Genomic DNA, 16,580 nt, shown 5'->3' with positions numbered 1-16,580 from the left:
TCCCGTGTAATGCTAATGATTTTATATTGTCACTAGTATTATGCCCATTAATATTCATTTAACCTAATAATAGGGGTCCATTATGAAAAGAATCCTTAGCTTAAAAACTCAGGTTTCCTGCAAGTCATGGTACATGCTATGGTTTGTTTGACATCTAGTTAAAAACTCTCTGCTAGCCCTTTGAGTTTTGCTCATTTTTGAAGTAACTTCTGAGCTTAGATTTCATTGCAAGGAACAAAGTAAGACTAATAAGCTTTTAAAAACTTTTCCTCCATGTTATTTCATTGCAGCTGGATCCCAACTTGTGCATCTATTTTCCGTGATCAAAGAAGGAAATGGCTTCATTTTGCTCCTGAGAAGGACTCTGATTCCTCTGAGCAAGTTGAAAGCTATTTTCATTCAGTGGCCACTTTAATGTCATTACAATTACGTGAGATAGTTATTAACTCCTTAGATGATCTTCTTGCATTTTTTATGATCCACAAGGTATGTGCTGTGAAGTATACCTATAGATTTCAGTGTTACATACAGACAATAATTCATATGAACATAAAGTGTAATGCTCTTACTAACCATACATGGCAATTTAAAAATAGCATCTTGTATTTGATTCTAGATTTTATTTCTGATACATGTTATGGATTTTTTTTAGAGCTTTTGTTCTGTACTATAATTAGAGTTTCACTTCTGTTACTTAAGGGAAAATTGAGGCAATTAGGCCTAGACCCAGTTTCTTAATTCCAACTTTTATAGATTCATTTAGGAGTTGGCACCTTAAAATCTTATTAATTGGGGCATCAGTGTTTTGAATAAAAATCAGGGATGAAGATTGCATTGGTGCTCTGTAGTTAAGATATTTCATGTTGTTTGAATCTTTTAAAAAATATTATAGTCATATCTGATTTCTTTGGCGTGTCCAATTTTCATTTTTTTCCCAAAGGATGGAAGTGATTTTACAGAACCGTATCAAGAGATGCAGTTTTTTCTACCTTCAATACTAACAGTCAAACTCAGTGTGGAAGGAGAGAAGATTGTCTTTGAGCCACCTTTGAAAGAATGTTGGGATTTAATGAGTCGTTGCTTCAGGTTGATCCTACAAAGTGCTGAGGAACTTCCAAAGGTACTGGGTAACTTACAGCTGCAGACAAAATATTATACAATATGAATTAAAACTGTCTGTTGTATAAAAAGTTATGAATGAAGCAGAAAGCTGACAAATAGAAGATAAAAGTGAGGGTTGTGTATCACAAACTGTCAGCTTCTGTGATTATAGGGGATAGCATAGGATTTACTCTTGCAGATTCAAGTTAAGTTAAAACCCTGGTTTGATTTTCATATAGTTTTCACAAGTGAACTCTTTGTGCAACCAAGTGTTATGAATCAGAGCCTTTTCACATTGCAGTGTTTTTACCAAATAATGCATTTTTTTGAAGTGGTGGGTCAATTGGTAATAAAATACTAATTCTGTTGTATGTGTTATTACAGTATTTGCAATGGTTCCCTTTAGGTCGAAAGACTTCTGTTTCCAGAATTAAAAAGAGATGATCTCACTCTCAGGACAGTCAAACCAGATGAATCATTGTTTTTGGAGTATGTGAACAAACTTGAAAAGATCTTTGAGAGCAACACACTTGGTCCACAGAAGTAAGTTTTGGCTGTTAACTCCATTACCCATCCAAACGCTCGGATTCGTAACTGTCTGACTCAAACAAACAGTTTGAGCTGAATTGTTTCTTGTTATAGAGAATCTTCACATGAGAATCTTGATCTCAGTTTTGTGATCTTCTGTGTTTAAGGTATTTAAACGTATACAGGAAATACAGCGATCTTTTGAACAACAATGCACAGCAAGATGTCACAGATTTCTTGAAAGAAGGTTGTACTTTAGAAGCTTTAACAGAGGTAATTTGTAACTGACAACTGCTACATATTCCTACACAGCTGATGCATCACACAACTTCTTAATATATTGTCTAAAGAACTCCATTCAAATCACTTGTTTTATGCCTGGGAGTAGTGGGGAAGCTATCTCAATGTATATAGCCCCTCACTGTAGGGCTGCTGTGCACATGTGAAAGGAGGGTTCTTTGTGACCTTCTTCTGTGGGGTTTGTTGAGTCTTAGTAGAAATCCAGTGGAAAGTTGCCCAGAATAGTTGGTGAATCTGCATCTTGCTGCTCTTTTGACTGTCATGTCCATGGTCAGCTATCTACTTTTCTTTCTGCATTCCTGAGTTACCCTCTGGCTAAATACTTCTTAAGGCAGCTTGTGTTGTTCCTTAATACGGCATATTACTATGCAAAACTTTCAGCCCTGGAATCTGTGGATAGGACCTGAGCTCTGGAAAGATAAAAAGTAGGTTTTCATTCTTATGTTTGGAATGTATTATTCATTTGCTGGATGGGAACTAATTAATTGTTGTTTTGGATTTTTCATCGATAGACTTTAAGGAAAAATAACAGATGTATTATTTTCCATTTGTAGAAGATTAATAGCTTGACAAAACTGAAAAGAGAGATTGCTTCCCTGCATGTCACTGTCCCGCTGGCCATGTTCTGTCTGGATGCTGTAAAACTGAATGAGGGGCTTTGCAATCGGACCCAAAATCTTAAAGATAGATTGATTGAATTTGAAGTGATGGAAAACAGAGAGTTAAATAAAAGGTATATTTTGTTAGCATGCATGGTTCTTGCTGTCTGTGTGGACTGATGCTGTGCATCTATGAATAGATAACCTGATTAATATACTGGGTTTTCCAGTACTGACCAAAGTGGGTATTTAAAATAAACAGGAACAGAAATGCTTGTAAATAAGTACCTAACTTAGTCTGTATGGCGTGTACCTAGATGTTAGACTGGAAATATGCTATTGTCTTTCTTCCTTCAATGACCTAGAATTTGGGTTGAGTTTCTTGATTCTTCTGCTGATATCCAGCTAAAGCAACATGAATAACGCAGTTTTGTGTCCCTGACTATTATTTTCTTCTTTTCCTTTTCCCTTAGGGAAGTAATGGTCCTGATTTTGTATCTTGGCAAATTTAAAGTTTAAAAAAAACCCAAAAAACCTTGAAAATATAATTTGACTCCAATGTAATGGGATAGTCTTGGTTCTGTGAATTAAAAACACCCTCACTCCACCTTGCAAACACCAAAAATCCCCAACAAAAAAACCCCAAACCAAACAAAACAAAACACCCTGGCAGTGAATGGAGAGAGTCAAGAATCGTAATGAAATAATTCAACCCACTTACCTAAAAATCATCTCTGGGTGGAAGTGAACGACAGTGTAAGGGGGTCCCTCTGCTGCCACTTATTGTGGAGAGGATCTAGACAATGAGGTTATGCTGAACACCTAAATATTTGGAAGGTTTGAGTTGGTTTAAATGAACCTGTCCTTTGTGGATGGTTACTTCTTGCATGCCTGCTGTCTGTATGGCTATTTGCAGTACTGAACTGGAATCTGGAACAAGAAAATGTATCACTGGGAAGAAGGAAAATAACAGTGTTTCCTTCTATCTGTATTTTCTATTCCCATGTGCAACATAAAATAAACTTGGATATTTAATAATTCTTCTCTTCATAACTTTGTTTCATGGCATGCACTTGATTTTGTTGTTGTGGGGTGATGAAATGAACTCTTGCTTACTGCATTCAAACATTTCTTTCTGCAGCAGATTGGGTGTTGAAAAGGAAATGCTAAACCTATAGGAAGGAAACTATTAATATATTGTTAATTGTTATTTGGAACCAACTTAGCAATCATTGTATTAAATATCAATTCTTGTAAACATAGACGACGATAGGACTGATCATACAGAGTAAAAGGGCATCCTTCATAAATGGTATCTGCTCTGTGTATTGAATTTGAATACTTACTTTACAAAGATATTTAATGTTCTTGTTTAAAAGACAAACTTCATTAACAAGATCTTGCATCTCTTTTCACTGATGAATGCAGGGACACCTCTGTTTTGTTTTTTGTTGTAGGATCTGCAATGAATATGACACAATTGCCAAAAGGATGAGTGAGGTGCCTCTGAACACTGAAGAGCTGGTGGAATTTGATGCGTACTTAAAGAAAGCCAGTGAAGTTACTGTTGTTACACTGAGAAAGGAGATCTCTGAAGCAGCACACAGACTGCAGTTCCTCATGGACTATGCTGATCTTTCTCGTATGTCTCAAATTACGGAATATAAAAGTCTCCATATGAAAATATTTATAGACAGATATTGGGCTTCGTGTGCAGAAATACTGCCTTTTCTGGAATGCTATTGGAAAGCTATGAAAGAGACAGAAAGGAAATAATTTAGTAGAGGCCAAAATGTATCAATGCAGAAAGGAATGGCTATAAGAAGAGTGTACAGCACTGACAGTGTTTTTTATTGCATTTAAGAATGTCTTAGACATTATCAGGTTAACATTATGTAATCTGCCAAATGGTATTACACCTCTACATTATTGAATACAAAGTCTTCAGTGAAAAAACATCTAAAAAAGGCATGTTCTGAAGGCTCTATGACAGCTTTTGGAATATGTTAGAACTGGCGTCTCTGCAGGTGAGCACTAGATCTGTGGAGGCCTTTTGCTGGTTTGCTGTGATGGTTTTCTCTGAGATGGAAGAAACCTCATTAGAAGTTGGTTTTAATTTGCACTTCTGTTCAAAGCAAAAATGTGCCATTCGCAGATAATGTATGTTATTTACTGTACATAAAAATGAAGAGCAGTCGTATGAAAACATATGCCTTTTAGTGGCAGAATGATCCTTCTTACTTAAACAGTATAAACTCTTAGATCAAACAGTGATAGAAATAACTAGGGTATGACATCTTTATTAGAATTTATTCCTGATAAAAATTAGGATGCCTGTGGCAGCCAGGATGCTTTTCTGTTACATTTTGGACTGGAGTGTTTGCAAGCACAGTATTTCATAATTACATATTCTTGTTGCTGGGTGTATAAGCCTGTGTCCTGCAGTTAGTTATAAAGAGCTAAGTGCACTGAACAAATACACAAATATGAAGAAAGAGATGTCAGCTTATTGTAGTTATTAAGGTCTAGCTTTTGTCAGTAATTCAGCATTTATTCATTGTAGACTAAAAATGGTTTAAACTTTGCTTTTATCCACCATATATATATATATATATATTTACTTAGGAGTGGTCTGTCTCTGTCTGTAGTTACATATGTATCTATTTTTTTCAGGGAACAGTTCTACTTGCAGTCAAGGTAGTTCACCCAGCAGCTTGAAATATGTAGCTTTTTAGACAGGTTATTCCTGAATGTATTTTTAGCTATTTTGCTTACTCTTCACGACAGCAATTCTATTAGTTCATTGGTTAAAAGGTATTTTCTTAAAGATGCTTATATATCTTCTATTTTAGATGATGACCTAAACCTGAATAGCACAGTTTTCCATTGGCCTGTTCAGATTGAGATAGTCTTTGAAAACAGTAGAGAACAGGTGTCCAGCATGAGGAATCATGCAGAGATGGCTTTGCTTGAAAGGTATGATGTTAAGATATTTTCATTCACTGGGTGTTTTTAAAGAAAAGAAAAATCTCATTATCAGGAAGAGGGAGATAATGTCATGGAAGGAATACTTGGAAGGGAGCTGAGAAAGCGAGGAAGAAAACTGGTTTACAGTAGTGTGGAGATTTCAGGAATATTGTTGATGGGGATGGATTAGAATATTCCTGTAGTAGATCTGAAAGGAGGAATGAAGGATGCTGCTAGAATATTCATAATTTAATTTTGTTATATTGCTTAGTACAGCATTACACATAATTTTGTTATGTTGTTTTCACTCTTCCTTTATTTTCTCCAGGTAGTAAAGGTAGCAAATGTAAGTGAACTAAATCAGTTGGGAGGTTTAAAAATGAACCTTGAATTCTAATCCTCTGAACTGCATGGTATTGATGTAATTGATTAACGGGTTTTCACTGGCTTCTATACTTACTTTACACTAGTGTTGAAATCAGATTTCATTTGACAGTACCTGTTATAGTTAATAAAATAATTGAAAATAATTGAAAGGGAACAAAATAGAACATCATATTACCCCAGCTGTCTTTACTTCAGGCGTTCTCAGTTTGCGAAAACTCTGGAAGGTTATGACAGAGAAGTGGAAAGCTTCAAAAAGCGGGATATCAACAACCTAGAAGAAATGAAGAAAAATGCTGAGAAATGTAAAGCGTTAAATAAGAAACTAGATAATGCACTAGCAGAATATGAGGTTAGTGTTTATTAGTTAGTTATAGAGTGGGTGGGTATGTGCTGGATGAGCAAAAGTTTTGTTCTTGTCTCTTGTTTTTTATCGTCGTTCTGGCCCTATGTTGTCAAGATGGCTTTAAAATTTCCAGATTCACAAACATGTGGCAATATCTTCTTGTCCCTGTGTGCTGCTCAGTCGAGTACCATATTTTTTGGAGGAAAAAGGTTTAGGGAGTTTTTTTAAATTGAAATACAGAATTTCAGTCTTTCCAGGTCATCAGAAGTAGCAGGACCCTATCCACAGAAAGCAGAATTCTTCTGGCAGAACTGGCATGAGTAGAATGTTAGGGAGGTGACATTTTCCCTTGAACTGTGGTTTGTCCTGCTGGACCTGTGTTTTTAGTCCCTCTTGTTGTCCTCTAATTAAAACCAAGTGATTTTGAACTGTTGGTATCATTTCCAGAAGTTGTATGTAAGCTTTAAATATGTTATATTACATAAAGGGAAGGTTCAGGTGCTAGAAGGAAACTGAAGACCAAGATTCCTAGGTTCTGTATGGGGCTCTCCATCCAGTAGATTGAATAGTTTCTTAGCTGTGCCTCTGCTGGGAAATGAGAATGGTTAACTTTGAGAGATCTCACAAGTATTGTAAGGTATAATTAATCTAAATCACAGTGAAACAATGGGATTTCTGCATATATGGAGCACCAAGGATCACAATTTTAATTATGTCCCACTCAAAAGAGAAAACTGATCCAATTAAATAAGTTTAGGATTTAGATAAATTGCTGGTTCTACATATCAACACTCTTAATCTGATTTAAAGGTGTCTTGTATATTTAATTAATGGGAGTTAACAGCACTGATACCTTGTTATAAGTAGATCAGAATAAATAATTATGTTTAAGTTACTTCATACATAATAACAACGAGGCGTGTATCCACACAATTTAAATGACGTGACAAAAAGCTTTGCGAATACATGAAGTTAGGAATTACCTTGGAATCTAGATCTTTCTGTTTCTCTACCTCATCTCACACTGAATGATTTAAAGTTTTATGAAATGTTTGTCAGTGTTGTAAAAGCACAGACTTGGGACTCAACTGGAATTCAGAGGCTGCATTTCAGACAGCATTTCTCTGTGCTTCTCCTCCCTACCTCTGAAATGAGTAAAGCAATATTTCTTTTTTAATCTAAATCGTCGCACATTGAATTACACTGTAAGGATGTTGGACAGAGACAATGTCTTAGCATGAATAAGCACAGCAATTAATATATATTTTTGGTTGGAGCTTCCAGATGTTAATATCAGAAAACCAAAAAAAATCACAAGTGAAAAATATCCCTACAAGTTTATGTGACTGTGCTTACATCCAGTTTTCAAAATCAATTGGTAACTTGTGAGCCTTGGTTTCACTGAACGGCATGGTACATTATCTGTTTCTAGTATAGAGATAGATTTTTAAAATTATTTGAGTAGTAAAAGACACCAACAAGTAATTTACAAGAGCACAGTCTTTATTTACCCCAAACCCACAGGCCTAAACCTACAAATCTGTCTGGCTTTATGACATGTGGAAAATTGTATTTGATATTACCTGTTTAAAGGTTTAAACAACAGTAGGAATTTTTGATGGAAATTATTTTTGTTTTTTCCTTAAAGGCTATTAAAAAAGAAGAGGAGTTACTTGAGCAGGAAAAGAGTCAGTTTCCTCTACTGCAAACTATGATTGCAAACAAACAACCCTTTGAGCAACTTTGGTTAACAGCATATAATTTCCATATCAAATATGAGGAATGGATGAATGGTGAGGCTTTGGTGTTCATTTGATGAACTGTGTCATTTTCAGTTAGTTAAGTAGAAGCTGAAAGCGTTGGTTAGTTGTGAGAAAATAATTATGAAGAAATAAATGCTGTTAAGCAGTGTGAAATACAGTTATTGACTTGGATTTTGGTTTAGGACAATTTTTACTAGCGGAACTGATATCCAGTTAAAGGAGAATGATTATAAGTACTTGTAAATAAAACCTCTGGAAATCTCCTTGTGCTGATGTGCCTTCTGTGATTTTTTTTTATACTGTTGTATTCAGGGTCTCTCCAGAACTTGAATGCTGATGAAATTACTGAAGAAACTGGAAATATGTGGAGGATTATATACAAACTCAGTAAGAGCTTTCCAGATTTGCCTGGGCCTAGACATGTAGCAGAAACTGTGAAACATAGGCTTGATAGGTTTAAACAGCATCTTCCTGTCCTGTCGGTTGCCTGCAATCGTGGACTGAAGGAGAGACATTGGGAGCAGGTACTTTAAACTCTGCTTTAACTGTTGGAGTATTCTTCCACAAGGTCAATATACTGTTGCATATCGTCCATGCTGTGAAGTACAGTAATAGTTCAGTGTTTCAAAATAAGGTCCTTTATCCTGTCACATGATAAAATGAGTTTTGAAATTTGTAATGGTATTGGCAGGAGCTTCTTTGAATTAATAATTTATCATGGAAAAGCAAATTAGGGGGTTGCATTAGTACCTCTTGAGCACTTCTTTCTCACTGAGAAGTTTGTTAAAAGTATGTATCTTAATAATAGTTTTTATTTCTTACTTTATTTTCAGATCAGTAACATTGTGGGATGTGAGATCAGACCTGATGAAACTACTAGTCTTAGAAACATATTGGAATTTGGACTTTCAAAATACATGGATCAGTAAGAAGCTTGCATTATTCTCAGTTCTTAGGCAGTCACTGTATGTCATATGTCAGATACAAGATCTTTGGGGTTTTTTTTTGGCAATTAGAACATATTGTGAAATCAACTGTATTTTATCAAGCTATGGATAGAACTATCAGTTGTTCTTGTGGCACAAAGGCACCAAAAACCAGAGTTGTATTCCTAAACCACTTAATTTGCATGTTCAGAATTTTCTGTCTGTATTTGTCTTCAAATTAATATTAATTACTCTAACTTGATGAGCCTGAAAGTGCAAAAATATTCCTTGAAATAAGAGTCTGTGATATTATTAACAAATTCATATGAAAGGTAGCCTGATCTACAACTCTACCTACAACTGCAACTGCTTTTGTTTGCTCTTCAGCTATGTTGTGAAAATATTTCAAAGATATGTTTCATTTCAATTTAGGCTGGAATCTATTGGAGCAGCTGCAAGTAAGGAATATTCCTTGGAGAAATCATTGGAGAAAATGAAATCGGAGTGGGCCAACATACAGTTCGTGCTGGTGAACTACAGGGATACTGTGAGCGAACACTTAATCAATATATATTGTTGAAAAGAATTATTTCAATTCTGAATACCAATTCAGAAATGTTAGAGGGAAGTTACTGCTGATTTGTTGTGGCATGATGGGAAGTAGTGTTATACTCCAGAGCCCAGGTAAATGTCTCCATTTCTATATATCCCTACATTTAGACCTTAGTATCCAGATAATTTGTGATCTCAACGTATTCATCCTAACAAATCTGTAAGCCTGAGAGCTTCTCCAGTGTTGTATGGAAACCTGGACAGTAGTGAAATTTTAGCTTGCCTGGAAGAAACAAGAATCACAGTACAAAAGATTGAGTCAGGAGTCACTAGCACCCCTGAAAAGCTTCCCATGCAAAAACCAATCTATCTCTTGATCTTTGAAGCAGAGGTGTACAGTGAAGATAACATTTCACATCTTCAAACACGTTGCAGGCTCTCGATGTCTTACTGCTTTCTTATCTTCAACTGTCATAGAGAAGGGGGAAACAGGAGTGAAAGTGAGGTTGAAGAACAGTGAAATAAAACAACGGCTATTTGCTTTATCAAAATATGATGTATTTACAGAGCACCAGCATCCTGTCAGCCGTTGATGATATCCAGCTTTTGCTGGATGATCACATTGTTAAGACTCAGACAATGTGTGGCTCCCCCTTCATCAAACCAATAGAAGCTGAATGCCGGGTAAGTAAAAGCTCATTTGACTGAGCTTTTGTGTCTTATAATATACTCTCCCTAAGTGCTTTAAGGTATTTTGGCATGATAAGAAGTTATATAGTTTTTAATGGTTTCTAAGAACACACGTTTGTATTTTTCCTCAAGAGCTTTGAATTAATGGTTTCCAGACAGAGGTATACAAGGCTTGCTTTACAGCTAAAGAAATTACATTGCTAATCTAGTCCTTATAAGCATAGTTTTTTAGGTGAATGCTTTGGGAACAGGTCAGTTGTTAAACAAATCCTGCTGCGTAAAAAGACAATTGTGAGAGATAATTTATTTGTAATCTTCTGGTACTGGCATGATCCCTGAGAGTTTTGAAGTCTTTTTTGTTAGCTGTCCTATTTTGTGAAGATGTGATCTTTGTTAAAGATGATGAATTTCTAATAGGAAGATTATGCAAAAAGCAGAGATTGCTTTCCTATCAGTATTTAACATCAATTTTTCTGGCTTAATAGTGATGACTTGTAAGCAGTGCCAAGACCTAAATTCTATACTTTTCCGTGGACTTTAGCCAAATCATAGATAAAGCTGGGCTCTGCTTTCCAGCAGAGCTGCTGAAATGGAAGTGAACTATTACTGTAGAGCTATCTTAATAATCTCCATGTAGCTCTTACAGAGTAATGAACAATATGGGCTGGCCGTGCTTTCTCACTGCAATACTTTCCCTTGCATATCCCTTACACTGTATTCTGCAAAGAATGCAAGTAGAATTAAAAGAAAAGTTCTGGATTGCCATGCTAATCATCTCTGCACTTCCTAGGCAGTTCTCTCACAACTTGCTATAAAAAGGGCTGCAGAAAGAGTATGTCTGTTGTTTACAAGAAATATTCAGATGTTTAGTAGCGTGTGTTTTTTAAAAAATAGTTTCTTCCTCATTTGAAATTGCTCATTTGTTTATGTTTTCTTTTGTTGTTTTATTTTTCACTGAAGCCAAGCAACTCACTCTCTCTGTTTCCTCAGTGTAGATTAATTCTTGATATAATTTTACTTAAACATTTTCATTACAGGCTTGGGGAGAGAAGCTGTGTTTAATGCAAGATATTCTAGATAGCTGGTTAAAATGCCAGGTAACATGGTTGTATTTGGAACCAATTTTTAGTTCTGAAGATATCATAGCTCAAATGCCTGAAGAAGGCAGAAAGTTTAAGACTGTGGATAAGTACTGGAAGGACATTATGGCACAAGTGGTAGGTGCTTTCATTCAATAAACTGTGTATTTTTATGTGCATCTGATAACATGACTGTTGCTATCATGAAGATAAACTAGCTTTTTTGGAGTTAGGTACTTGTATTTAAGTCACAAGAAAGTGTACTACCGAGTGGAAAATCCTTCAGTAAAAGTGCACCAAAATCTTATTTTTAGGTAGAAGTGATAGATTAAATCATTGTTGCTTTGAGATCTCTGTAAAGGCTGGATCTTTCAGGATGATTAGAACTCAAGTAACATTTTAATTACATGTTTTCTGCCTTTTGTATGGTTAAATGATCAGAAGTAGGTAGAAAGACAAATGATTTATGCTTTCAGGATCTCCTTCAGAGTTCCCTGTAAATCTGTGTAAAGTCTTCCCTGGATACAATTAGATTTTCACAGAATCACTAGGTTGGAAAAGACCCAGAGGGTCATTGAGTCCAACCATTCCCATCAGTCACTAACCCATGCCCCTCAGCACCTCATCCACCTATCCTTTAAAACCAGGCGACTCAACCCCCTCCCTGGGCAGCCTGTTCCAGTGCCCAATGACCCTTTCCATGAGAAAATTTTTTCTGATGTCCAGCCTGAACCTCCCCTGGTGGAGCTTGAGGCCATTCCCTCTCGTCCTGTCCCCTGTCACCTGGGAGAAGAGCCCAGCTCCCTCCTCTCTAAAACCTCCTTTCAGGTAGTTGTAGAGAGCAATGAGGTCTCCCTTCAGCCTCCTCTTCTCCAGGCTAAACAACTCCAGCTCTTTCAGCCAGTCCTCGTAAGGCTTGTTCTCTAGCCCCCTCACCAGCTTCGTTGCTCTTCTCTGGACTCGCTCCAGAGCCTCAACATCCTTCTTGTGGTGAGGGGCCCAGAACTGAACACAGGATTCGAGGAGCGGTCTCACCAGTGCTGAGTCCAGAGGGAGAAGAACCTCCCTGGACCTGCTGGTCACGCCGTGTCTGATACAAGCCAAGATGCCATTGGCCTTCTTGGCCACCTGGGCACACTGCTGGCTCATGTTGAGTCGCTGTCAACCAACACCCCCAGGTCCCTCTCCTCCAGGCAGCTTTCCAGCCAGACTTCTCCTAGTCTGTAGCTGCACAGGGTTGTTGTGCCCCAAGTGCAGGACCCAACATTTGGCCTTGTTAAACCTCATGCCATTGGTCTCATTTTGCTTAAGTTTTTAAGGTTTACACATTATTTACACATCAACTAAATGAATTTTTCTGCATGTGATAGTTCTCTAATATGTGCTGACGTGGTTTTTCGAAACATTGATAAATACATGCTGAGATGTATATCTGGACAAGGTAATGGAGATAGTAAGTGTAATTTGGTATCCAATTCCCTGGAACTGAGAAGTTGAGTAAGAGGCCACAGATACTTACTGGTAGTGTGAGCTGAGATGTTTGGCAAAAACGTTGGGAGTGTGTGATTTTGTGATAATGATGTTGAAATAATCAGTATAATAAAATAGAAGTGGAGACCTGTCTAACAACTCAGACTCAGTGACTGATGAAGCCTGTTCTGTATTTGTTTTTACAAAGGCAGAGGACATGAAGGTACTTGTAGCAACTGAACAACCCATGATGTTAGAAAGACTCCAGAAAGCAAATGGTCTCTTAGAAGATATTCACAAAGGGTTGAATACATACTTGGAGAAGAAAAGATTATTTTTTCCAAGGTAAAATAATTAAACAGGCCTATTTTAGAGACAAACATAAGCTCTTTCAATCTATTTCTACTGAACTGAAAATTTATAAACACGTGGGACACAAGTTCCATGCAACAAAAATTGAAGACATCCTCTTTTTGCCAGACGCTGTTAATTTTCCTTAGCTTCAGTTAAATTTGCAGTGCTAGGAACAGGCAGAAGTGGGGAGGCAAGATCTGTCTAGCACAGTGTAAACTTATGGTTTACATAGAGACATTATCACATACAGGGCATTTTTGAAGGAACTTGCTATCTTCCAGTGTTTGATTGCAATGATGTCTCTGTTCTAACCCCTTAGTTGTGCAGAGGTGTGTGATACATAGGAGTTATATATGATTATGAGGAACAAGGTTGTATGTATTTACAAGGTAGTTACTGGCTGCATAGATATATCTGGTCTTTCCTGTGTGAGTTTGAGAAGTCATGTTGAAATTCTGAAAAAAAAAAAAAGGTATTATGAGTTTTACAATGTTAAAAATTGCTTAGGAAAATGGATTTGAGATAATAATTACTCTTTGATATGGTAGAGTCCTAAGCAACAGTAAAACAAATCCCATCTATCTTGTGTTAATAGTTTTTAATCATGAAAATTGTTATTAATGAAGTATGTGTTCATTAATTGTATTTTTCTAACAGATTCTTTTTCCTGTCTAATGATGAGCTGCTTGAAATACTGTCTGAAACAAAGGATCCCCTTCGTGTACAACCACATTTGAAGAAGTGTTTTGAAGGAATTGCTAAACTGGAATTCACAGAAGATCTGGAGATCACAGGCATGATCAGTTCAGAGCAAGAAATTGTCCCTTTTATGGATAAAATCTATCCACGGAAAGCAAAAGTAATTTCTTTTTGTTTTTTTTTACTACATGATACTACATTAATACTTTACCTAAACTGTATATTTTTGGGATCAGATCATGAAAGATATTTAGGAAGTGAGAGTGCAGACTGGTATTCTAGAACAAAATGTATTTCCTACGACAAGGAGAAAGACATACAAGTTTTGGGCTAAATTCCTCTAAGCACTTTTCTGCAGCTTCATGCACCTGCTGCTTTAATATGTAGATAGGTAGAAAAGATATGGATAGATAGATAAGATACAGATAGATAGATAGACAGACAGATGGCTGGATTAATGGATGTAAACCAAGCTCTCTATATACTTATGTATGTAACATTGCACAGTGTGGCTGAAACAAAGAGGAATGAGAGAACTGATGAATGGCTGCCAGTGAAGAATCAGAGTGTTAGTTCAAAAAGGGATCTGAGTAGAAACAGTAGCATTATAAGTTTTGAAAAGTATCTCAGTTCCAGCTTTTTCTGCTGTTTTCAACATGAAGGAATGGATCTGAATTGCAATATGGTAACCCAAAAGAGGTGAGAAGTAGGGCATGTTGTGAGCTACACATACCTTTTTTCACTTAATTCTGCAGGAACAAAACATGGCCTGGGTCAAAAAGACCAAGCTTAACTGACCGTGCAAGCTGTGATCTGTGTTTTCTATTTATGCTTATATGAAACATATCCAGCTGTTTCTTCAGCTGCATTGTCTTTAGAGTTAGGTTGATTTAACTGCCTTCAGACAGTGTTAAACTGCAGAATTGCCTGTCAGAATTTGGGAAATTTCAACCTTTCTTCCTCCTATATACCACACCCAGATCAGAAGAAAGCATTTTTAAGCCTAACACATTTCAAAGATTTTGTCCTCTGAGAGGAATATAATCAGGAGATGTGTACTGACTCTTAACTGTTTTCCTTTTTTTGAAGGGCATGGTGGAAAAATGGCTTTTGCAAGTAGAGGAAATGATGCTTGCCAGTGTAAGGCAAGTTCTTCAAGATGGCATAACAGGATATACAAAGGTAATTGTTCCTAAGTTATAGTATAAAATAGATTTCACAAGTAACTGTATGTGAACAGGTTGCTCAAATTCTTAACTAGGGAAACATGTTTGAAGGTAAGTGGAATCCAGCTCTCCTTGTTCAGTAGTACCAGTCTGAAGTTCTAACTGAATTTCTTGAAGAAAAGTATCAAAGCTTTCCATGCTGATTCTCATTTATTTACAGCATGATACAAAAGAAATTTGAAGAAAGTAATTGTTATCAGTGAGATAATCTAATGTGTTTGTATGACTCTGTGTCTGAAATGGATCTTTTTGTTTAAGGTTCCGCGAAAAACATGGGTACTTCAGTGCCCTGGACAGGTGGTTATTTGCGTTTCATCCATTTACTGGACAGAAGAAGTCTCTGAGTCTATAAGGAAAGGAACTTTACCAGTAAGATTTTCTTCTACCTTTCTATTAATTAATCAGAGTTTAGTGCATAGCAATAAAAAAACTCCTTTTAGCAGAGAAGATTTTCAGTCAACAACATATTGTTAAACACTGTGTATTTTTATTTCTAATTCTTGTCTCCACATGTAAAGCCCCAGGGAAGTGTGTAGGAAGAAATCTCTCCTCACAGAATGGTGCAGTTACTTGTCTGTTTATTGCTAGATTCTCCTGATGATAAAGTTTCAACAATCAAGCTTGTAATTTCATACTAGATACCTACTTGTTTGTAGTTTCCTTTTGTTTTGTATGTGGCTGATGATTTATTTGGGGATTAATTCTTTCATCAGAGTGTTTGGGCTGGTTTTTTTTGGAAATAGTAAAGTTTATTAAAACTTCACGCCAAATACTAAATTTTAATGTAACCTTGTTTCTGTATCCTTACTGAATATCTTAGGTTTGATTTGCTTGTATTGTTTAATACCAGTTGAAGATCTCATTCCACATGTCCAGTCAGAACAGAAAATATTTATTGCTTTTAAAGAAAATATCCTGAACAATCCATAGGTTAAGAAAAATGAGAAGGAATAAAAGAACAGTGAATCATTGAACGTAAGGGACCTCTGGACATCCTGAAGTCCAATTCCTGTGTAAAGCAGGGCTAATGGACTTGCTCCAGTATGCCCACGCCTGCCCTCTGGGGGAGCTGAAAACTGACACAGCGCTCCAGATGTGGTGATAGGGGTGCTGGTGAGAGGGGAAAGATCACTTCCCTTGACCTGCTGGTGATGTTCCTCCTGATACAGCCAAGGATGCTGTTGCACGTCTTTGCCTCAAGAGGACGTTCTTGACTTGTGTTCAGCTTGGTGTCTACCAGCATGCAGGCCCTGTTTTGCAGAGCTGCTTTCCACCAGAAAGTACTGGCACATGAAGTTATTCCTTCCCAGTTACAGGACTTTCCTCTTTGTTGAACTTCATGAAGTTCTCACCTGCCTGTTTCTCCAGTTTGCTGAGGTCCCTCTGCGTGGCCGCAAACCCATGTGGTTTGTCAACCTCTCCTCCCAGTTTTGTATCATCTGCAGACTTGCTCAGTGTGCACTCTGTCCTGTTGTCTAGGTCATTAATGAAAACTTAATTAATCTTCATTTCATTAAACTTACTCATTCAATAATGAGAAATACTTTAAAATATTTATAGTAAAGTTTTCAGGCCATAAGGCTTTTCAGGTGGTCA

At 36.7% G+C, this 16,580-nt stretch overlaps 1 protein-coding gene across 1 annotated transcript in view; it reads left to right on the top strand.

The window, feature by feature from the left end:
• The window catches only part of DNAH3 (dynein axonemal heavy chain 3), a 52,634-nt gene that overhangs the window by 7,809 nt on the left and 28,245 nt on the right, over positions 1-16,580 (top strand). Inside the window, exons 10-27 of the mRNA XM_069870532.1 lie at positions 291-486; positions 941-1,120; positions 1,508-1,644; positions 1,797-1,902; positions 2,484-2,662; positions 3,986-4,170; positions 5,381-5,504; positions 6,078-6,231; positions 7,874-8,018; positions 8,301-8,512; positions 8,822-8,913; positions 9,347-9,461; positions 10,034-10,150; positions 11,194-11,373; positions 12,914-13,050; positions 13,717-13,918; positions 14,848-14,940; positions 15,243-15,353. Of these exons, the coding sequence (XP_069726633.1) occupies positions 291-486; positions 941-1,120; positions 1,508-1,644; positions 1,797-1,902; positions 2,484-2,662; positions 3,986-4,170; positions 5,381-5,504; positions 6,078-6,231; positions 7,874-8,018; positions 8,301-8,512; positions 8,822-8,913; positions 9,347-9,461; positions 10,034-10,150; positions 11,194-11,373; positions 12,914-13,050; positions 13,717-13,918; positions 14,848-14,940; positions 15,243-15,353 (2,665 nt within the window). The remainder of the gene's footprint in view (positions 1-290; positions 487-940; positions 1,121-1,507; positions 1,645-1,796; positions 1,903-2,483; positions 2,663-3,985; positions 4,171-5,380; positions 5,505-6,077; positions 6,232-7,873; positions 8,019-8,300; positions 8,513-8,821; positions 8,914-9,346; positions 9,462-10,033; positions 10,151-11,193; positions 11,374-12,913; positions 13,051-13,716; positions 13,919-14,847; positions 14,941-15,242; positions 15,354-16,580) is intronic.

This window comes from Phaenicophaeus curvirostris, chromosome 16 (genome assembly GCF_032191515.1).
Source record: "Phaenicophaeus curvirostris isolate KB17595 chromosome 16, BPBGC_Pcur_1.0, whole genome shotgun sequence".
Taxonomy (NCBI): Eukaryota; Metazoa; Chordata; class Aves; order Cuculiformes; family Cuculidae; genus Phaenicophaeus; species Phaenicophaeus curvirostris.
This window is presented reverse-complemented; position numbering and strand designations above follow the sequence as displayed.